The following is a 24425-nucleotide window of genomic DNA, read 5'->3' as shown; positions in this document are numbered from 1 at the left end:
TGACAGAGGATCTTCTAATCTTTGGTACACATATGGCGATGTGAGTTTGATCATAATAAATGGATTTTTCCTTTATTTTTTTTTACCAACAAATGTATCTGTATAATGTTATGATTAACATTCTATTATTTTATAGAATGTTTTTGCTGCACTACTACTGTTTCTCCCTGAAGAAGATTCAAAATATAAATTCAATTAATTGAAACTCATTGAAGTTTCTCCTTTTTGGTGATATGCAGCCAAACCATCAGCATCTTTTCACAATGCTATGTATCATTTCTTTCTTTCTCTGCTTTTAAAATTTGATAACAAAAATTGTGTTTTTATATATATATTGTTTCTGTTCTAATTGTGGTGCGTCCCAGTCCCTCTAAATGTATGGCTAGTCTGGTTCTATAAGTTGGGATAATATATAATTATAGATATTATATCTAATATAACTGACCAGTACCACATATTTGCAGTACTTAAACTTGCCATGAGATAATAGTCAGCTCCTCTAAAGGTAACATTTGACCTCATGGGTAAGACTCATGATACAGCTTCCCCTGGTTGCTAAATTTGGGGTGGGAAATGGAACGGGACATGGCATTAGTGGAACAGAAGGCAAATCTGGGATAGTTGGTATCTATGTATATGTAACAAAAGGTGTACAAGATACAGTATATATTTAAGGTGAATAGATAGTAGTTTTTATATATACAGTATATTATATATAGCTCCAACAGTTTGCACAGTACTTTACAAAATGGAGGGAAAGAATACAATTACAATATATTTCAATACAAGAGGGATCAGAGAGCCCTGCTATTACAATCTAAAAGGGAGGGTCAAGAGATATGAAAGGATATAACTGTTAGGCCTAGTTCACACTAGCTTTGAAAACAGGCATTTGAGGGGCGTTTTTAACCCTCCTCAAACACCTATGGAAATGATACTATGGGCAGCACACATGAAGCGTTAGTATCACGTTGTTTCAAAATTGAAGCCTCATGTCGAGTCAGGAGGAGTTGAAGCCTTTCAACGCCTCCCATTCAAATCTATGGTGATGCTCCTCAAACACCCTGGCAGACGTTTGCAGGGCGTTATCAGGGTGTTTAATAGCATTAGAGCTTATTATAGGCGTTTGTGGTGCGGTTTTAACGCTTGTAAAATGTATATAAACACCTCAAAACTATGCAGAGGGCATTTGGGGAGCGTTTTTAATGCTTTTAAAACATCCATACTAAAGCTCATTAATGCCTGTCTAACACTCATACTAACGCTATGGGGCATTTTTGAAGAGTTAGAAATTTAGTCAAGTGTGAACAAGCCCTTAAGGATAGGATTATGGAGAAAGTAAAAGTACTGTTTATTAGTTAAAAGCAAATGAGGCCCCTCTGAAGAGATGGATTTTCAGAGTTCCAGAGGGTGGGAGAAGCTCTGGAAAAGTCCCAGAGGTGAGCATGAAGGAGGTGGCCTCCTGCTATAGAGCAGGAGGTCTTGGTAGGAGCAAAGAGAACAGCGTGGTTGGTATATTGAGATGAGATTGGTGATGCTGCTAGGAGCAGAGTTGTGGATGTCTTTGTAGATTGTTGTTAACATTTTACATTTTATTCATTGGGTAAGTGAAACCGTATTGGCAGAGAGGGGTAGTGAATACTAAACAGTTGTCAAGGTGGATGGGTCTAGCAGTAGCATTCATGATGGGCTGAAGGGAGGATAGCCTATGTAAAGGTATTACAATGAGGAGGGAGCTGCAATAGTTGAGGCAAGAGATAATCAGGGAGTGAATTAGTAGCTTTGTGGTGTTGGTTAAGAAGGGGAATATTTTGGAGATGTTTCAGTGGTTAAGGTGGCAAGATTTGGACAGTTGTTGCATGTGGGGCTGAAAGGAAAGGGCAGATTCCATTACACTTTGCATCCTGGCATGCAGAGAGGAAATATTATGAGCTGAGTTTTGGATAGATTGAGTTTGAGGAAATGGTATGATATTCATACTGATATGTACAGTTAGTATTTTAGAGATGCATCAATAGACTGATGGGGTGATCTGAGGGATCTGTGGAAGGCCATTAGCTTAGGGGGGAGATGTAGATAGAGAATAAAAGAGATCAGAGTATGGAACCTTGGGGGACGGAAAGAAGAAGTGATAAGTTGGAAGTGATACTGAAAGTGTGGTGAGATAGATAAGAGGAGAATCAGCAAAGAGCAGAGTCACATAGGTGTAGTAGTTGCAAGGAAAGGAGGTTCAGAAATGGTAACAGGATTAAAAGAGAGAAGTATTTAATGTGCAGGTGGACATGGCATATTAGGTATGGGAGATATCTGCACAGTGAATATCACATCACAAATTGCATCAATTCAAGCTCTTGTACAGTAAGTGAGTTGGCTGGTGGTGGCAGCGGAGGATAAAATAGAAAGTTAAAGGTAGAAAAAATTGGTAGGAACTACATGAGAGAGAATTAATGAGAATTAATGTGTGGTAAAATAGGTCAATATCATAGAGAGAAAAAAAGATTGCTGGAAAGATTGCAAGTAGTGCAAATGTGGGAGAATACAAGATCAAGGAAGTTGCCATCAGAGTGAGTGGAAGTGTGTGTTTATTGTGCTTGGTCAAAAAAGGAGTTTAGACTGAGAAATTTAGAAGTAGCTGGAGTGTTACCATCAACAAGGATGTTGAAACCAAGCAGGGTTGTAGGGATTTTAGAGGAGAGAAAAAAAGGTAGCCAGTTGGAGAAGTCATCAAGGAAGCTTGATGCCGTTCCATGATGCTGATAGATAACATCAATCCTCAAAGGAACTGGAGAAAATAGACATATACAGGGAGCTTCGGAGGAGGAAAGGGACAGAGAGAAAGAGATGAGAAAAGAACCTTAAAGGTGCTTTGTTGGGGTAGACGTATTCTGACTCTACCTCCTTTTCATGCTTTGGGCCTGGATGAGTGAGTTTAGTGCAGGCCAGCATGGGAGAGGACAGCTGGAGAGACAGAGTCTAATTCTTGAAACCAGATTTCAGTAACAGGAAGTATTTATAAACCTGAAATGGAAACTTGACCTCCTCCATGGAAAATGTTATAAGGCCTTTTATTAAAAAAAGCTAACTTAAAAATGATTGAAACCAAAATGATGCATACGCTGTGCTTGGTTACAGAATTTGTATTAAATATTATAAATAAATAAATTCAAGTAGGCATTGGAAAACATTTAGACTAATGCCATTAAATTATGAATTTAATTAAATAATAGGAAACCACAAGCAGTCCTCATATTTATGAAATCAATAAATATGACAAGTAACCCATGCATAAGTCAGAATTTTGCATATATACATATGCAATACATCCACACACAAGCTGTGAGCTGAGCTGCTCTGTTATAATGTGTCTCATTGTCTTTTGTTTCATTATGTTATTTACCACAGTGAATCTAAGAAAAAGATAATCTGTGTTCTACCTCATCTGTCACTATGTGATTTGTATGGATACAAGCAACTAGAAGATATTAGGATAAAGCTTCCTGATATACATATAGTAATAGGATACAACATTTTCAATTCTCTTGTAGTCATTATTCTTTTTTGAGTCTTAATATACTGTAAGCTGACACAGATCAGAGACAGTAGCAAGTATTTCATTACTCAGAACACATTCTTTTAAATGAAACATGCATTTATTTCCACATTGATCAAGTATCGTAGGGTGGGCAACTTAAGAAAAGATACCAAGGAGTTCTAGCCCACATTGCTAATTAACCACTTTAAGTCTGGACTAGGGACGGACTGACAACTCATAGGGCCCCCGGGCAATAGGGGATCATGGTGTCCTTGCCCAAACTCAAAAAAGCCTATGAAAAAGATACCAGGGACATCTCATGGGGCTCCCTACTGACCCCGGGCCCTCAGGCAATGCCTGAGTTTCCAAATGGTCAGTCTGCCCCTGGTCCGGACACTTTCTCCCCCTTCTTGTCCGGGCCAATTTTCAGCTTTTAGTGCTATCACACTTTGAATGATAATTGCGCAGTCATGTAACACTGTACCCATATGAATTTTTTAGCATTTTTTTGAGACAGATAAAACTTTATTTTGATGGTATTTATTCACCACTGGGATTTTTATTTTTTTGCTATATACTGTAAATGAAAATGTCCAAACATTTTTTTTTAAAAAAGTGTTTTCCTTATAAAATTTTGCAAATAAATAATCTTTCTTCATAAATCTTGGACAAAATGTATTCAGCTATCTTTTTAGTAAAAAAAAAATAACCCAAATTAGTTTATAACCAAAAATTATAATTTTTCAAAAATGTTTTTACATTTTAATTTTTTTTATATATTTTTTAACATACTGTCACCCTAGCAGTACAGTGTCACCATAGTGACACTGTACTACTTGTGGGGGGTGATGAAGATTTATTTTTCTTTTTTTACACTGATTGCTTTTACACCCATAAAGGCTGTAAAAGCAATAATTTCTCCTTCTCTCTGACTGCATTCTTGCAGCCATTGAGAAATACTGTGTGAGCTGTGATTGGTCACAGCTTGTCACATGGTTGAAGGCTGTTGTGAATAGTCTTGTACCATGTGACCTCTGTGATCATTCATAGATTTCACTAGTAAGCAATGACGTCAGGAAGTGACATCTTTTTTACTACTATTCATGTGATCACTGATTGGCCAATCAGGGATCACATGAATCGGGACCTCCGGTGTTTGGGCACCGGATCACACAGCGGGCACCGGATCGTGGTGCCACGCGCTCCCAGGAAGCATGCACAGGCAGTGAATGTGGGAGCAGTTTATAAACGGTGACCCGCTTTGGCACTGCTCCCATCCGGCCGTTTATGTAAATGGACCGGATGGGAAGTGATTAAGGTCCCCATTTCATTATTTTAAAGAAGAACTAAAGGTAAAACTTTTTTTTTTAATAAGAGTGAGGGAGGATAATAACCCCTGTAAGATTTTTCTTTAGCTATCTATGTCCATTGGGGAGATTTCCCTTTACTTCCTGCTCCATAGCTATACCAGGAAGTGAGAGAAAATCCCTCCAAAGTGAGGGAGATTTTTCTGTTACAAACAGCCTAAAATGACATCTTTTTTCACACCCACTGTATAAGACGTTTTATTCAGCAACTCAATTGACCTTTTCTGATCCAGTTAGTTCAGTTTTCATAAACTAAAAAAAAGCACATGAAGCCAGCAACTGTATAACCCCACCTCCAGCTGTCATATCCTAGTTTTTTCCTAGTGTCCTAGGAGGTTGCATGCTTTTTCCTCAACTTTCTGAGGAATTTTTAACTATATTTTAGCTATATTTGTACTATATATTTTTCTCTATCAACATACTCAGTACTCTGTGATGTTTCTTCTTGTCCGTCAATGTGAATACCAATATTGTGCTGCACCCCTACTATTCTACAATGTTTACATAATAATATTACAAAATTATTACCCTCCTGAGGATTTACCCCCCTTCCTGACCAGGCCATTTTTTGCTTTATGACGCTGCGTTACTTTAACTGACAATTGCCTGGTCACGCAATGCTGCACCCAAATGAAATTTACATCCTTTTTGTCCCACAAATAGAGCTTTCTTTCAGTGGTATTTGATTGCCTGTGCGTTTTTATTTTTTGCACTATAAAAAAAAAGAACAACAATTTTGAGAAAAAAAACAATATTTTTGACTTTTTGCTATTAAACGTGTCCAGTAAAAAAATGTAAAAAATCAAATTTCATCATAAATTTAGGCCAAAATGTATTCTTTTACATGTCTTTGCTAAAAAAAATCCCAATACGTGTAAATTAATTGGTTTATGTGAACGTTCTAGCATTTACAAATAGCAGTATATATACTGCAATTTTAAATTTTTTTTTACTAGTAATGGCAGCAATCAGTGACTTATAGCTGGACTGCGGTGGACATTCTGACACTGGAAGGAACTGACTTGGTGTCACTGACATTCCCAGTGACACCAATACAGTAACAGTGCTAATAAAAAGCATTAACACTGTACTAATGGCACTGGGCAGGAATGGGTTAACATGTGGGGCGACCAAAGGGTAAACTGTGTGCTATTTTACTGTGGGCTGTGTCAGTGCTTTCAACTGTAAGTACACTGCTTTGCATGGCTCTGCTATGCAGAGCCATGCAAAGCAGTGTGCAGGAGCTGATAGGGGAGAGAACGGTATTGTTTACATATAGTTCTCTCCCTCCATTGGTAATTCTCCACGATCATCGGGTACCTGTGATTAATCACTGGCCGGGACCCAGTGAATGACAGCCGAGGCCGCGAATAAACGGAGCAGGTAGGGTATGCGCGCGGTTCATACGCGCCCCTTACCCGGAAATGTATATATACAGTACGTGATTTTGCACACTGCTGCCGCCATGTAGCAGTATAAAAATAAATTCAACAATCAGTCAAAAGAACTCACTTAAAAACCATATGCATGCACATATACAAAATAGCACATCCAATAGTACATCCTCTCTTATCCCTGCCCTCACCACAGACTTCAGACACTGGAACCTCAGAACCGAGAGATATTCTTCTTCGAAGGCTCCTTCTTATTTTGTCAGAAGACACGTAGGAGGAACCTACCGAAAACTTCCATCTGACACCACGGTTACTATAAACAAGAAGCCGGCTGGAAGAGATACCAACAGCTATTGCAGCAATTGCTGCGCTGGAGACTCAGGGACACCGGGGAGCAGATGTGGACAAGTACCTGATTGCCGACACTGTAGCAGCCCACTTGAGCCCTGGAGCACCCCCTCCTCTTCCACACTAGCACACTGTGCCCAGGGCAACCAGGTGCCCCTCTCACACATCCCTTGTCCCAGTCCTGGAGTGCGCAGCGCAGCACACAAAGCTACAGATCACTCTGCCAGTGGCCAGGCACTTCAGTGGCTGTTGGCGGCGATGGCCAGATCTATAGACCAGGCATTGGAAAATGTGGTGTGCCTATATGTATGATGAAAAAGAAATCTCCAACACTGCAGGCCATATATACACTTCAGGGACATGGCAGGAATGTAATATTATTGCATTTTTGTTACTCCATGTGGGCAGAGTGTGACAGGGCCTGTGTCACACTCCTGGGTTTGGGGGCCCATGTGCACCAAACATTCTGCACACATGGATGATATGCCACTGAGCTCCCCCAAAAAGATCCATACCAGATTCTTATCCATCCTGGCTAGCCAAGAAAGGGGAGGGGAAGACCTGCTTTGTGGGGGGGTACCTTGTCCGATGGGAACCCCCTGGCATAGCACCCTGTCCTTGTGTTGATGAGAACAAGAACCTTTTCCCTACAACCCATGTCCCATGATGCAAATTTATCATTATTACATGATTCAGCAATAAAGATCCACATTATTCATGATGAACGCTACCCTTCAAAAGAAAAAAAAACAATATCATGATCTGATCTGTCGCTCGCTACTGAATGACATCTCCCAGTCCCTACTGTTAAAGATATACCAAGGAGTGAGGTCTCCCAACTGACGTAATTGATCAAATATATATATGGCCATATTTGGTCAATGTCATTGCCCAAATGTAGTTAAAATTGGTTGGTGATGTCAGCACTATCTCTGTCCCTTTGTTTACATGAATGGGCATTCCTGGCCAGCAAATTAATGGGACATCACAGTTTGCTAAGGACGCAGCATATTGCAGCACCCACTGCTTCCTTAATAACCACTAAGAGAGTGACATCACTGGTTGCTAAGGATGCAACAGGTGGCGGTATCCGCTGCTTCCTTAGTTTAAAATAGAAATGAAAGGCAACACATTTGTGTATACATATAAAAAAAATTGCCTTTTTCCCATTTTTTAATAAGTGATCACATACCCTCGCTTCTCAGCTGCTCTCTTAGAGAGCTGAAGGAGTAAAATGTCAGGGACCCCAGAGCTGGCCACAATCGCGCACAGGTTTGTGCATGCACGGTGTGCCCAGCCGCACTAGCGTGCGAGTATTGGGACCTGGGCACCGGCGACTGCAGCGGTGCTTGCGTATGCGCACTCGCGATCGCGGGCGTGCGCCTGGCACCAATCAGGGTGCAGGGCACCCTATTTAAAACAGGTCAGGTCTGAGTTCCTGTATTGTAGATTACCTTGTTGCCGACCCTGCCTAACCCTGATTTGCTGTCTGTCTCCTGTCCTAATCCCTGACTTGTCTGACCATTCTCCTGCTTAACCCTGCACGTTCTGATCTCCTGTTACCAAACCCGGCTTGTGACCTGTTTATCCTCCTGCCTACTGATTTGATACCATTCTGCCTCAACTGTTACCGACCTGGCCTGTCCGACCCTGCTCTCTTTACCTCCTCACATCAGGCTCTCACCTGCTTTACACCTCCAGTGGTGCTTCTACCACAGCTGGGTGAACCCAGGGGCCGCGACCTGGTCTCGGCCTGCTCCAAGTCCATCCCCACCATCAGGGGCCCTGGTGAACAAGCAGGTTGGGACTTAGATTCCGCTCCTTGGGGGATTCCGGTCTGTGGAACGCTAGAGGCTACCACCGGCAGGGACATAACAGAACCATATGGCCATGACAGAGTCTGGAGGAGGACCCTCACCCTGGGAAGAGATGTGCCAACATCTAGCGGCACTCACATGAGCCGTAAAGACACTGGAAGAAGGATACAAACATCTGGAGGGACAGGTTCAGAGCTTGGCCGCACCTGCGCCCACAACATCAGGCGCAGTGGGTTGGGATTGTCGGAACCACTAAAAGACAAGTTAGCAAGAATAGGGGTCCCTGGCTCCTTTGAAGGCCTAATAGACCAGGCCATCCAAATCGATCGCAGATTGCGGGAAAGGAGACAGGAGAGGTCCAGCCAGGGACAAAGAACCTCATGGATGCTGCCAAGAGTACCAGTCATGCCAAGGGTCAGTGTCGGCAATCGGAGTCCAGAACCGTCAGAGGGGGCTGAGCCTATGCAGATCGGTCTGATGCGGTCTTCCCTTTCTACAGAGGAACGACAGAGACGTCGATCGAACAATCTATGTCTGTACTGCGAAGCAGCGGGTCACATGGTGCGCTCCTGTCCTGAGAAATACAGTAAGTCCTCTTCCATTACTTCTACTATATCTACTGTGTGCACAGGCAACCCCACTCACTTGGTTGTGCCTGTATCGTTTCAGCTCCCCGGAAGAAGCATACAGGTGACGGCTATTATTGACTCCGGGGCATGTAGCTGCTTTGTTGATCTCGGTTTTGCAGCCCAGCAACAGATACCGTTACTCACCAAAGAGCATGGCCTGAACATTTTCTTGGCCGATGGGTCTCGAATAAAATCGGGGACGGTAGATCGGGAGACCCCTCCTATACACACCACAGTGGCAGGGCATCATCAAGAGCTTCTCCGTTTGGACGCCATTGCGTCCCCCCTATTTCCAGTTATTTTGGGGCTCCCCTGGCTACGAGCTCACGACCCCCAAATTGACTGGAAGGCCGGGTCAATTCAGTTTCCCTCACTGTACTGCCAGGAACATTGCTTACCCAGGTTGCCACTAGAAACACCGACCCTATTAGCTGTGAGCCCTGATGCTGAGTTGGCCCAAATTGTGCCTGCAGCCTATCATCAATTCCTTGACGTGTTTAGCCCACAGGGGGCAGAGATTCTTCCCCTGCATCGGGCGTATGACTGTCCCATTGATCTGCTCCCGGGTTCTGAAATACCTTTCGGCCGTATCTTCCCTCTGTCAAAACGTGAGCTAGGGGCCCTGAAGCAAAACATTGATGAGAGCCTCCGGAAGGGATTTATCCGCCCTTCCACATCACCGGCCGGGGCAGGGATTTTTTTTGTCGAAAAAAAGGACCGATCCCTGAGACCTTGTGTCGACTATAGGGACCTCAATAAAATTACGGTCAAGAACCGCTTCCCCCTTCCTTTGGTCCCAGAGTTGTTCCAGAGGTTGAAGACAGCATCCATTTTCTCTAAACTTGATCTCAGGGGTGCCTATAACCTGGTGCGTATACGTGAGGGGGACAAGTGGAAAACAGCTTTTCGCACTCGGTTTGGGCATTTTGAACATCTAGTTATGCCATTTGGGTTATGTAATGCGCCGGCCACCTTCCAGCACTTCGTAAACGACATTTCAGAGATTTTCTTGACATTTTTCTGATCGTCTACCTAGACGACATTCTGATATTTTCTTCGTCTCTGGAGGCGCATCGGAGACATATCAGGAGCGTGCTGGAGCGACTCCGTCAGCACGGGCTCTATGCTAAAGCTGAGAAATGCTGCTTTGAGCAAAAAAGTATTTCATTTCTAGGTCTTATTATCTCCACCACGGGGATCGCTATGGACCCTCAGAAAATCACGGCAATTTTGGAATGACCTGCCCCCACGGATAAGAAGGGAGTTCAGAGGTTTATTGGGTTCGCCAATTTTTATAGAAAGTTTATAAAGAACTTCTCAGGCCTGGTAACACCCATCACCCAGCTCTCCAAGGTGGGGGTACATTTCCAATGGACCCCAGCCGCACAGGCTGCTTTTGAGGCATTAAAGAAGCTGTTCACAAAGGCTCCCATTCTGAGCTACCCTGATGCGTCATTGCCGTATATACTAGAGGTAGACGCATCAGAAGTGGCTGTAGGAGCAGTGTTGTCACAGAGAGTAGGGGCCAAGGAGCTAATGTATCTGGTGGCTTTCTTTTCTAGGAAGCGCTCCCCTTTGGAAAGAAACTATGATATCAGGACCGGGAATTGTTGGCCATTAAGGCGGAGGAATGGCGATATCTATTAGAGGGAGCCCTACATCCCATTCTGGTCTATACAGACCATAAAAACCTTGAATATCTAAAGACAGCTAAATGCCTCCGTCCACGCCAGGCCAGATGGGCACTGTTCTTTGCGAGGTTTAACCTCCATATCACCTGCCGTCCTGGGTCTAGAAATACTAAGCCAGATGCCCTTTCCCGGATGTTTGAGGACCCTAGAGAGACATCCCAACTGGATACCATTTTACCAGCAGGTAGCTGCCTATTGCTCCAGTCTGAGCTGTTGTCCAAACTGCAGGCTGCATCCACCCGGGTTCCTGATCTACCTGGGACCTCACTACAGAGCAAGGAAAGTCTTTTCTGGAGGGGGGAACAGATCCTGGTACCCAAGGAGCTCCAGTCCCTGGTTTTAGGCTATTGCCATGACCATCCACTGGCGGGTCACTTTGGGATACACAAAACTTTAGAATTAGCATGACGCACATTTTGGTGGCCAAATATAGCCAAGGATTGTGAAGCGTACGTGAGATCTTGCCCCATCTGCAACCGGAATAAACCCACCAGAGACAGGGCTTGGGGCCTGTTGCGACCTTTGCAAATACCTGACCGACCCTGGAGTATGATCTCCTTAGATTTTATCGTGGAACTGCCACCCTCGCAAGATCACACCGTGATTTTTGTAGTGGTAGATCGTCTTTCTAAAATGGCCCACTTCCTTCCACTAGTAAAGACACCATCTGCTTCCGAAACGGCACAGGTTTTTATTTAAGAGATAGTGAGACTTCTCGGACTGCCAAAAGATATTGTCTCGGACCAGGGCGTTCAATTCACGTCCAAATTCTGGAAGGCGTTATGTGAGGGATTGGAGATCCAGTTATCTTTTTCTTCTGCATATCACCCACAGACTAACGGGCAGACAGAGCGGACCAATCAGACACTCGAGCAATATCTGAGATGTTATACATCATTCCTGCAAGGCGACTGGCTGACACTTCTGCCAATGGCAGAATTCGCATATAATAATGCGAATCATTCTGCCACCAATCAATCCCCATTCTTCGCCAACTATGGGTTCCACCCTACCTTCATGCCAGACCTGGTTCCGGAAAACTCAGTCCCAGCAGCCCAAGAGACCTTAAATTTCTTCACAACCAATATCAAGTTATTACAGGAAACAATGGCTAGAGCCCAGGAAGATAGTAAAAAGTTCTTTGACAGGAGGAGAAAGGGGATTGGTCATACACCCCTGGGATCGGGTTTGGTTGTCAACAACCAACCTAAAACTGACATGTCCATCAAGGAAATTGGCACCCAAATTTGTGGGACCTTTCCAAGTAGAACGTAAGGTTAATGAAGTGGCATTTAAACTGGCACTCCCCGAATCCCTCAAGATACATCCGGTTTTCCATGTGTTGCTGCTAAAACCTGCAGTACCAGATCCCTTTTTAGACCGCAGATCTAGACCTCCAGAGGCCATAGATATTAACGGGAAAGAAGAATTCGAGGTAGAGGCAATTTTGGATTGCAGGAAAAGGGGTGGTCAAGCACAATACCTGATCAAGTAGAAAGGCTATGGGCCAGAGGAGAATTCATGGGAACCTGCTCAGAATTTCCATGCTCCCAGATTAATGCGGAAATTCCTTCGTAACCAGCCTCAGAGGAGGAATTGGGTGGGCATCCGGAGGCTGCCCGTAAGGGGGGGCAATGTCAGGAACCCCAGAGCTGTCCACGATCGCGCACGGGTTTGCGCATGCGCGGTGTGCCCGGCCGCACTAGCGTGCGAGCATTGGGACCTGGGCACCCGCGACTGCAGCGGCGCTCACGCATGCGCACTCACGATCGCGGACGCGCGCAGGGCGCCCTATTTAAAACAGGTCAGGTCTGAGTCTAGTTGCTGTATGGTCTTACCTGTATCCTGAGTTCCTGTATTGTAGATTGCCTTGTTGCCGACCCTGCCTGACCCTGATTTGCTGTCTGTCTCCTGTCCTGATCCCTGGCTTGTCTGTCCATTCTCCTGCTTAACCCTGCATGTCTGATCTCCTGTTACCGAACCTGGCTTGTGACCTGTTTATCCTCCTGCCTACTGATTTGGTACCGTTCTGCCTCCACCATTACCGACCCGGCCTGTCCGACCCTGCTCTCGTTACCTCCTCACATCATGCTCTCACCTGCTATACACCTCCAGTGGTGCTTCTACTACAGCTGGGTGAACCCAGGGGCCGCGACCTGGTCTCGGCCTGCTCCAAGTCCATCCCCACTATCAGGGGCCCTGGTGAACAAGCAGGTTGGGACTTAGATTCCGCACCTTGGGGGATTCCGGTCTGTGGAATGCTAGAGGCGACCACCGGCAGGGACATAACACAGAAACAGCAGTAGCAGCAGCAGCAGCACACTGATCTTCCCAATGAATGGTTGTGCTGGGGGGGCATGCCAGCACAAGTATGAACATTGGAGGAAAGCAGGCTGTGTTCTAGCAGAGCTAGAGAACTGACCACACTGTGCTCTCATGCTTAGTGGGGTCAGTTTTAGATAGGAAAGCAGAGGGACTGGCAGGAACACTAGGTTTTTCACACAAAGAAAGCAATGCAAAGAGAATATGATACATTTTCATACAACTACATGGTACAGCAAGCACATATCAGGAATATGACATTTTGGGTTGACATATTCTTTAACAACCATTGACAGGAAACTGTCATATATTGTAGCAGTAAATATACAGCCACTATACATGCTCTTTGCCCCCCCCCCCCAAACAAAAAAAAGTCTGGTGTCTGGAAGAAAGGAAAGCAATATGTGCTCTTCATCTTTTAGTGCATTGATAAACAAGAACTGTCAAAAGGGTATCCTCAATAGGGACGTAGATAACAATACCTATTTTCTAGAGATTTTAGACATAGATCTATTTAAAACAAAAGAAAATATTTTTGCATGGAGCTCCACTTTATGCTTGAAAACCCATTATGTCATGGATTATAGTCCTTTAGAGACTTAGCGGGAGAAGGGAGAGGCACATTACTATTTTTTTATTTTTAAGTGTTTGCATCCTTAAAATAGAGAACTTGCCTAACTTAAAGTATATATCATGCCAAAACGTTTTTAGGTTTAAATATAGTGGGGAATGGTTAGAACTCCTAAAAGCTTTTTTTTCTGTTACCCCAACCTCCTATACTGCTGACAAAGTTTTAACAGACAGAAAGTAATGTGAACTCTGTAGCAACAACACAAGACAGAAATAAAAAATGCTTTATAGGAAGGCTATTATCCTTGTCAGATTTTTTTTGTGCCTCTGTTGCATATATTTCCTTACTTTCTGTCTGGTGAAACATTGTCAGCAGGTCAGTTAATAGGAGCAAATGTTTCAAACAGAGAATTGTATTGCAGTATACACCTAACAGGATTTTTAACTCTTCCCCACTTTATCTAAAACAAACAAAATAGATTTGGTTTGACATGCATGATAAATGTTCAACACAATAATTCAACTTACTTCAGAGAAGGGTTTTCAGTAAGGGCAGAAGGTATCTCAACCAAGCTTTCACCACTGACAACCAGCATTTTCAATTTAGCCATGTTGGTCAACTCGAATGGCAGGTAGGTAATATTATTTTTCTGTAGTAGTAATGTCTCCAGCTCTTCTAATCTACAAAGAAATAAAATGTATGAGTATACTCCAAATTGCTCACATCCAGATTACACAATCCCCTTTAGAACTGCCAACAACTATGTAGTACAGAGGCCTGCCTGATTGGATAGATTAGATCAGTCCTCATATTACATAGTTTTGGTAAATTTTAAGCTGATGGTACAAAGATCTTCTAGTCAGATTGTAAAATGCATGGTGACCCTAAACTGTCATCTGCCAACCAATGCCCACTTCTATTGTGCAGTACACAGAAGTGGTGTAGAGGCTGAGGCAGGGGCGGACTGACCATTTGGTAACTTGGGCACTGCCCGAGGGCCCGGGGTCAGTAGGGGGCCCCATGAGATGCCCCTGGTACCTTTTTCATAGGCTTTTTTGAGTTTGGGCAAGGACACAGGGGCCCCATGATCCCCTATTGCCGGGGGCCCCATGTGTTGTCAGTCGCCCCTGGGCTGAGGGGAGGAACCACAATATACAGTTGGAGTCCAAAACCGAAAGTGTGTCCAATGTTGAACATTCTTCAGCCAAGCCACCTTTGCTCTGGAAGACAGTGAAGATTTTGGGAACTGCCTGTTAAAAAAGGTCAGTTTTAGGCATTTTATATTTCAGGTTTATATTTTCAAAACCTAAATTTCATTTAGGTTTTGTGCTGCCCTAGGCAACAGAGAGCCTGACACTGGCAACAGAGAAAAAGACACTCACCTTCACAGCTCTGGACATCCCCAGGAATGACAATCGGGCTCTGCATACACCATCAAGCAGTCCGCTGCCTCTCTCAGATTCAACCTGGTCCAATGACGCATATGTCCCTTCTTCCAGTAGGCAGTGCTGCCCCCCTAAAAAATGCCACCCTAGACAAATTCCTTGTTTGCCTTGTGGTAAATACGCCTCCGTCTGTAGTGACAGTATCACTTTAAACTGATGATGTTGGTTTTGCAGACCATGCTGGTTTGGTTATAAGGAAGTAACATTTAATTCTATGTCAGTTTTAGGAACTCATAACTAGCTGCAGACCTAACTGAAAAAGTAATGGCAATGAATTTCACAATCAACTGACTGGAGAACTTGGTAAAAATAGAAAGAATTTAGCCAGTGCTTCTACAAAATCAATGTAAATAAGCTGCTCCAAAATGAGCAAGGACTTCTCAGAAAATGTCAAGCCCAGTTGTTTTCCAGACAGCTTGTATGCATACATTAAATAAATAAAAACTCAATATTCACTCAGAAAAATATATATAAACAAATTGAAGTCTTCAGTTCCCCATCCATGAATTTGTTATGGTATTTATGCCAGTCCACCAAAAATATTACAGTCCTGTTGTTGTTACCAATGAGCTTAAAAACAAAAAACAATACAATAGCATTTACCTATCTATGTCTTCTGGGAGATCCTTTAAGTTATTACTGCTGATATCCAACCACTGCAAACTTGACATCCGTAAGACACAAATTGGAACAGAAGAGAATTTGTTTGCTGACACATCAACATAAGTGACCTTTTTCAAATTACTCAGCTGGAAAAGAAACAAAAAAAAAGAATTAATGACAATGGAGATTGCTAACATTCTTCAATATCAAGACAGAATTAATTATATTTAAAAAAAACTGCAATCATTTTAGGTGAATTGTATTTAAGTTCTTATTTTGTTTTTAACCTAAAGCTTTAGGTTAAAAAAAAAGTGCTTTACCACATCCATCCCTGTATAATAAAATGTTAACTCTCTTGTGTCCAGGCCACCAGAGAAGTAGCACAACTCCAAATTATTCAGTACGCACACAAAAAAGGAAACAAATTGTGACTGCACTCAGAGAGATTTACTGGCAAATTAATAATAAAAACTTCCACTGTATAATTAATGGTGTTTACAGTGGTCCCTTTATATAGTGGAAATTATTTTATTATTTTATTTATTATATTATTTTTTTTATTTTATTATTAATTTACCAGTCTGAGTGCAGGCACAATTTGTTTCTTTTTATTTATTTTTGTTTGTAGTGAATAATATTTTTTAGATTTTATTTTTCATGTTTGTTTTAAGTATACATTTAAAACAAAGTGCACCCTAGACACAGAATTTACTGAGCAGTATGGGTTTCCTGCTAGACTCTCTATGAAGTCCACCCAAAGAGGCAAGCAGGGATGGAGATGAGTCACATGTTCAATTTTGTGTGAAAATTTCAGCTTGAGCTAATAAGCTCTGTAAACAGATATTTTTCAACAGGGAAGCTAAAGAAAGAAAGTTTGGAAAAAGAAGCATTGAGCCCCATCTGCTGGATGAAAATGAGAAAATATTAATATGTAATATTTCATATTTACCATAACAAATAAATATATGTATTTTTTTTATTTCATTGTTCTGACCATAATAAATAAATACAGCATATACACACTCCACATTCTATTTAACATTTATAGAAAATTTAAACATATTTTTGTGTATAAATAAATATTTTAATAACAGGTTAACTGTATAAGCATTGTATGTGTTTCACATTTTACAGTCTTATTTAATTATTTTTTATTATTTCACCAAAATGTAACTACAATAATTACCACTTGTCTACCAAGGTATGTTTATAAGTGTGCCTCTACTATGGGAGCTCTTAAAATTGGAGAGTTAGGAACTACAGAATAACAGGGTGCTGTGACGAGGCTCTGTAGCTTACACATGTATTTGCAACTGTGTGCTAACTAACCCCTGTTTTTAACGTATACTGCTAGACAGGTTGATTCGATTTATTTGCAGGCTGGCAGGCAAGTTAGACCTGGGAATTTTTCTTTTTTGTTGTTTGACATGCGTCACCCTTCCATGTGCTCCTTGCTGTGAAAGCAAGTTATAGACTGGGGCAGTGGCCATTTTTTGTAAAGTGGTGAAAGCAAGCCTACAGCTGTGACTAATGACCCAGGAGGCAACCTGTATTACCTTAGATCTGGGGTCACAGCTGTCATTCTTCGGCTACTGTAGCCAAGGATGCAGCTAATTAAACATGACATGTGCTTGATTAGCTGCATTGGAGAGCAGGGATGACATGTCTCCATAAAGTGGACCTGTCACCTTCCCATTGCTATTACATAGGGGTCTTGTTATCCACCTTGTGATGGCAATAAAGTTAAAAAAAAAAATAAACAAAGTGAAAAAAAAGTATATAAAATATATAAAAATAATGTAAACATTTTTTAAAGCCCCCTCTCACCTCCCTAAGCACCCTATATCAACACATAGGCCAAGCATGTGTTGCAACACATATCAAATATTGTCTCAAATATTAGATTTGAGAGCAATAATTCTAGAGTCATAATTCTTGGTTAATGCTACCCTGTAAAGGCTTTTAAAGCATCACGTATGGAGAATTTTGGCTACCATAGTTTTATGCGATTTCATAAGCTCGGCATATTTATTATCTATTTACTCAAAACAGCCCCATATTTTTCATTCTACCAAAAAATTGGGTATAATATTGCATTTGCTTGTACTAAAAGTCATATTATTTTTTTGTTTTTCCTGAAAATATTAATTTGATAAATATTTGCACAAATATTGTGTGACATAACAAATTACCACCACCATCACTACCACCATTTTATCCTCCAGGGTCCCTGCTTTCAGAAAAAATGCAGATTTTTAAAATGTGTGCAAAAAATTACAATATTGCTCTGGTTGGCAAGTGTTGAAAGAAGAATAAACTATACACAAAAATTTATGCTGCCCTACAAATATTAATCATGCCAACCCAGCTGCTGTGCAAATATGAAACATATTAAAAATACAGAAGTTCTAACAACAGCGCTAATAATAAATAAATACACAAAAAAGTTATAAACACCAATGGATAAATAAAAAATACATTGTTAGTCATAAACTTAATACTGTATACTCAAATACTATTTTAAGTGTGCTACTAATAGATAAAGTGCATAATCTTATCCGCAAAGTTCAAAACCCATAAAATGTATGTACATAATAACTAAGTGCAAAATTCAATAATATTAAAATAAAAAACAGTGCAAAGTCCATTAATTCAAGTGTTATATGTGATATGAAGTGGAAAATCCTAACTCCTGTTCCTCCCAACAACGTTGTTAGCTTCCTATAGGCATCCAGATGGTGGTAGATTTGCCTTCTATTTTAGACCACTTAAATGAATAAGATGGTCAATCAGAACAGTGGCAAATATACTCCTTCAGATAAACAGATAACCCAAATGCACTTACAGCCACCGATGCTTAACATCCAGCATTAGAGAACATTCGCTCACTGAGCAGGGAGACCACCTGATTCCACATAGCAGTAGTCTTGCCTACAGCCGGCTAGCAAGGACAGACGTTTCTACTCAGGCTGTGGATCCTTCACATAAAAAAATATATATCACCAGCGAGTCAATACACCATGGAATCCATCAAAGGTGTCCATTATCCCTGATTGTGTCTGCCCTAGCCATAGAACCTCTAGCTTTATGCATTGGGACCATAAGGGGCCTTCACATTGTTACGAAAGAGGAACGTGTCTCTTTTTATGTTACGCTTATGTACTTAGCAGATCCTGATGTATCCTTTTACTCCCTACTGAAAGAGATAACTGAATTCTGACATAATTCTGGTTTCCTGGTGAATTGGGACAAATCCAGCCTTTTTCCTTTGGATCCTGAAGCCATGCAAATGATCCATCCAGATTCAAAACTACGACTTGTTGACTCTTTTCAATACATAGGAGTTATGGTACAAATGCTACTAAGCTCATACTAATAACATATGTCTTTTGATTTCTCAACTGCAACCATAAACTAAGCCATGGATGGACCTCTCATTGGATTTTATGGGCAGAGGTAATATTGTCAAAATGATCTATCTACCCAAATTGCTTTATGTGTTAGCTAACTCTGCATGTAGAATCCCAAAATCAGTCTTTAACCACTTGCCCTCCAGAGCATTTACCTCCCTTCCTGACCAGGCCATTTGTTTGCGATAGGGCACTGCGTTATTTTAACTGGCAATTGCACGGTCATGCCAAGCTGTACATAAATGAAATGTATGTCCCTTTTTCCCCACAAATAGAGCTTTCTTTCGGTGGTATTGGATCACCTCTGCGTTTTTTATTTTTTGCGCTATAAACAAAAAACAACAACAATCTTGAAAAAACAACAATATTTTGGACTTTTTGCTATAAAACTTATCCAGTTAAAAAAAAATTTAAAAATCTAATTTTGTTTTAAATTTAGGTCAAAATGTATTTTTGCTACATGTCTTTGCTAAAAAAAGTTATAGTGTCTACAAATGGCATTATATATACAGGAATTGTAATTTTTATTTTTTTATACTAGTAATGACGGCGACCAGCGCCTTATAGTGAGACTACGGGACTGCGGCAGGCATTCTGACACTGCGGGGAACTGACTGACTGCCACTGACATCCACAGTGACACTAATACAGTGATCAGTGCTAATAAAACGCACTCACACTGTACTAATGACACTGGGCAGGAAGAGATTAACATCTGGGGCGATCAAAGGGTTAACTATGTGTTGTTTTAAATCATGTGCTGTGTGTGTTTTACTAGGAAAACATGCTGCTGTGTATTTTACTGCTTTCTTACCGAGAAATACGCAGCAGCATGTTACTGCTGGCCGGAGAAAGACCTGTGTTCTTTACACACAGGTCTCTCCCCTCTCACTGTTTCTCAGCGATCGCAGGGTGCCGGCAGGGAATCTCCGGCCAGGACATGGTGATCGACATCTGTAGCCACCAATGGTGGTGCGGTTAGGGCAGCATGCGTGTGCGCGCTCCCTACCCGGAAATGCAAATCACGTATATATACAGGATTTTGCGCAGCCCTGCCACCCTATAGCAGTATTTCTGCTATAGGGTAGCAGGGAAGCAGTTAAACAGATTGATTCTTTTTGCATGACATTTCTTTGGCAGTGCAAGACTCCTAGAATAACGTTTAAGGTCCGGAAACTGCCGACTCATTTAGCGAGGCTTGCCTTTCCTAATTTCTATTTGTATTACTTGGTGTCACTGCTGGTACATATTCATGGCTGGTTACACCTTATCTCAGCTAACGCCTGAATGACCACTGAGGCAGCTATAGCTTTCTCACTAGAAACTCTTCACAATATTATCTACAGAAGGCAGGTACCCCCCTCCTCCAAAGATAAAATTAGTCAATTGAAAGTATTTCATCATACTCACCTCACTCCTGCTCAGTTGCATGAAATGGGCCTGTGCCCCATAACTAAGTGTTTTAGCGGCTGCAGTCACACTGCAGACTTTTTACATTGTTTTTGGTGTTGTCCTGTAGTCCAAAAATTCTGGGTGGATATCAGCTTCTTCATTTATTTGGCTTTGGGTCTCCCAAACATATTGAACTAAAATCTGTTTCCTCGGAATATTTGGGGATTTAGCCATCTCTATACAATGTATGTTAAACAATTGCTGCATATTTTGTACTTTTTTCCAAAAATAACAATTTTACTATCCTGGAAAGGGAAAATCCTCCCTATGCTAAACTATTGGCTTAAGTCGATTAATGATACTCTTCTTCTTTACAAACACACTTTTGAACTTCAGAAAAAGCTGAATCTTTTTGAAAAAATCTGGGGCAAGTGGATCTCCAGCCCACTCATGCTAACCTCTCTAGATCCAGGATAATAAAATTGAGTTATCTATCTATGCTGCTCTATTGTGACTCTTTGGTGTTACTCGTGGTATTTGTAGACACCACTTGTGGCTCATGCAATCTAATGAGACATGAGAGACATCAGTGGTTTTCTGTATTTTTTTTTTTGTACAAAAATGTTTAAAATTCAATAACACATATCTTTAACCCTCTCGTGACTAAGGGTAAAACAAATCCTAATGCCTAAGCATAATTTTGCAACTCTGACATTAATAAAACCGTACATATCATCACAACTACTTTATGAATCCAGGTGAATTATACCTTATTTTTTTCAGGACAAATTGGGCTTTCATTTAGTGGTGAATAGTGATTGGTATCTACATCCTACGGACACAGTTGATCACATAATGAAGTAAAAGGCCGATCACAGAGGCTTTTTATCATGTGATCAGCTGTGTCCAATGACACAACAGATCACGAAGTAAATACAGTTGCCGGTTATCGGCAGCACTTTCTTTACTCTGTCACAGCATGAGAAAAGTACTGCCGATAACCGGCAATTGTCATAGAACAGATCAGGACTGATCATCATGGCACTGATCATCAGTGCCCAGCAGCGCCGCCCAGCAGTGCCACCCACCAGTGACCAGCAGTGTCTCCCAGCAGTGCCCAGCAGTGCCAACCATCAGTGCCCAGAAGTCCCCCCATTAGTGCCACTCATCAATGCTGCCCAGCAGTTGCTCCCATCAGTGCCGCCCAGCAGTGCCACCCATCAGTGCCCAGTAGTGCTGCCCGGCAGTGCCCAGCAATGTCGTCAGTCAGTGCTCAGCAGTGCTGCCAGTCAGTGACCATCAGTCCCGCCAGTCAATGCCGTCACTCAGTGCCACCAGTCAGTGCTGTCAGTCAGTGGCACCAGTCAGCTCCGCCCATCAGTGTCACCCTTCAGTGCCCATCATTGCTGCATATCAGTGCAGCATCATCAGATCAGTGTCACCTCATCAGTGCAGCCTATCAGTGCCCATCAGTGCTGCCTATCTGTGCCACCTCATCAGTGCCCATTAGTGCTGCCTATCAGCGCAGCCTCATCAACGCACATTAGTGAAGGAGAAAAATTACCTGTTTGCAAAATTTTATATTAGAAACAAAGAAACATTTTTTTGCTGTTTTTGTTTATAGTGCAAAAAAATAAAACACCAAGTGGCGAATAAATGCCACCAAAAGAAAGCTCTATTTGTGTGAGAAAAAAATGATAAAAATGTCATATGGGTACAGTGTTGCATGCCTGCGCAATTGTCATTCAAAGTGCGACAGTGCTGAAAGCTGAAAATTGGCCTGGGCAGATAGGGGGTAAAAGTGCCCTGTAGGCAAGTGGTTAATATTTATTTATTTATTTTACACACTGTTGTTTTGTTTTCTCTCTGAAAAGAGAGAGAAAGATACAATGTGGCTATCAAAGCGATCAGGTGATGCAGAATTCGGAGTTTCAGGTTTTGATCGTTAGTATGTGACCTGGGGCTCACGGTGAGACCCTTGTCTCTGTGCCAAAGAGAAATTCAAAAATATGTGGCCCAACGGCATAAAGCCCAGTGCAGTGAGGCCGTATATTTGTATAAGGTCACTGTCAAGGATTTAAAAAAAAAGATCACCAGAAAGGGACCCTAGAAGAAGAAGGTTCAGGGCCACTCTGTGCAATACGATTGCAATACGATTGCACAGAGCATGTGGGCATAGCATGTTTATCATTTTAATTAAAAAAATAACTTTAATAACACTTTAAATTGCAGTGTAGAATACATTTCTGTCCATTATTATGCAAAGAGGCTTGCTTTGGCTGTAATTGCACTGGACACTCCTGCTCACCACTGACTTCCTGTAATAGGGTGACAACGTTTAACTCAGTGTGCATTTACACAGGAACACTTTATGATGAATAACTCCCGAGGAGAATTACAAGCTGACATGCTGATGAAAAAACGTTGAGCTTAAGTCCCATCAGAATCCTACATTAATTCCCACATCTCTTATTATTTATAGCAACTGCTCCAATGCTAATAGTCATGCAATATGGTATGCATGAACCAAAATAGTTTCATATTTCTAGACCTACTGCCACCTGCACCAGTCAGAAGGGATATAGAGGTCAGCAGGAGGAATCCATTAGAGGGACCAAAGAATTCAACACTCCCTGAAGTGTGGGTTTACCAGTGGATTTCCATAGAAGATTTCAGAGAAATGAATAAGTGTTCAGCAGTGTTCAGTGACAGGAGAGATAAGTATTTCCACTCTTCTTTTAAGGGTATAACTTTTCTTAGTAAAACAACAGGGGCACTTTTTAAGTATCTTTAGACCTGAAATGATCTTTTGCCTGATCTAGCCAGTTCCTGGTGATGCCCTTCATGTTTATAAATGGAGTAGGAAACCCCAGTTGATGTGAATTGGAATTTTCCAATGCACTACAGTATATTTTTCCTCCTGGGGAATCCAGATGAGCTCCCTCCTCCAGAGGCATTAACATACAAGTTAACAGTACAATTATTTATTTATTAATGTATTTATTACTTTAAATTTGTATTTATTGTTCTTCAAAAAGGTTTTGAACATACAACAATAAACCATTTGTACAAACCAAATGACTGAGCAGATATGTTACTTATGTACAGGTACAATAAATCCCTAGCCCATAAAACATGTAATTTCCATCAGTCTGATGCAGGCCATAGACAGGTCGTTTATCGGCCGAATTTTCGTCCGCATGAAAATTCGGCCAATAATGACGCCGTTAGTGGGGCCAGCCCATCGACCGTTTTTTGCGGATCTCCTCATTTATTTTTATTGGTCATGCTGGGTGGTAGCATTGGCAACGGGGCCGACCAATTTTTCTTCTATGGCCTGCCTTATATTATATTTTACCCTGTTTACTCCTTGACAGGCTCACACTGTAAACATAGTCTGGTTTGAAAGTAAGCCAAGAATAACCGAATAGAGAAGGTATTTAAGAAAGAGTGAAAAAGTAAAAGAAAAAAAAACATCTCTTTAGAGGGAAGAGAAATACATTTCCAAGTTACCTGGTGTGATATGTCCTCATTAGCATTCCAATTCAAGATTTATAGCATTACCAATGTTGAAATTCCTTTAACCACTTCCAGTCCGGACACTTTTACCCCCTTCCTGACCAGGGCAATTTTCAGCTTTCAGCGCTATCACACTTTGAATGACAATTGCACGGTCATGCAACACTGTACCCATATGAATTTTTTACCATTTTTTTGAGACAGATAAAACTTTATTTTGGTGGTATTTATTCACCGCTGGGATTTTAATTTTTTTGTAAATTGTTTTTATGTAAATGAAAATGTCCAAAAATTTTGAAAAAAGTGTTTTTCTTATAAAATTTAGCAAATAAATAATATTTCATCATAAATCTTGGCCAAAATTTATTCTGTTATCTTTTTAGTA

The 24425-nt window shown here is 41.5% G+C and overlaps 1 protein-coding gene across 2 annotated transcripts in view; it reads right to left on the bottom strand.

Annotated features, from left to right (window-relative positions):
* LRRC2 (leucine rich repeat containing 2) overlaps positions 1-24425 on the bottom strand; it is a 294583-nt gene that overhangs the window by 35202 nt on the left and 234956 nt on the right. For both annotated transcript variants that reach the window (XM_089662154.1, XM_089662155.1), the window contains 2 exons: positions 15720-15865; positions 14199-14351 (listed from right to left, as the gene is read on the bottom strand). In XM_089662154.1, coding sequence (XP_089518280.1) covers positions 14199-14351; positions 15720-15865 — 299 coding nt within the window. The remainder of the gene's footprint in view (positions 1-14198; positions 14352-15719; positions 15866-24425) is intronic.

Source organism: Staurois parvus, unplaced genomic scaffold, assembly GCF_062004578.1.
Source record: "Staurois parvus isolate SC_StPar_1 unplaced genomic scaffold, SC_StPar_1.0 ptg001432l, whole genome shotgun sequence".
NCBI lineage: Eukaryota > Metazoa > Chordata > Amphibia > Anura > Ranidae > Staurois > Staurois parvus.
Note: the sequence above shows the minus strand (reverse complement) of the source record. Positions and strands in the feature narration are given on the sequence as shown.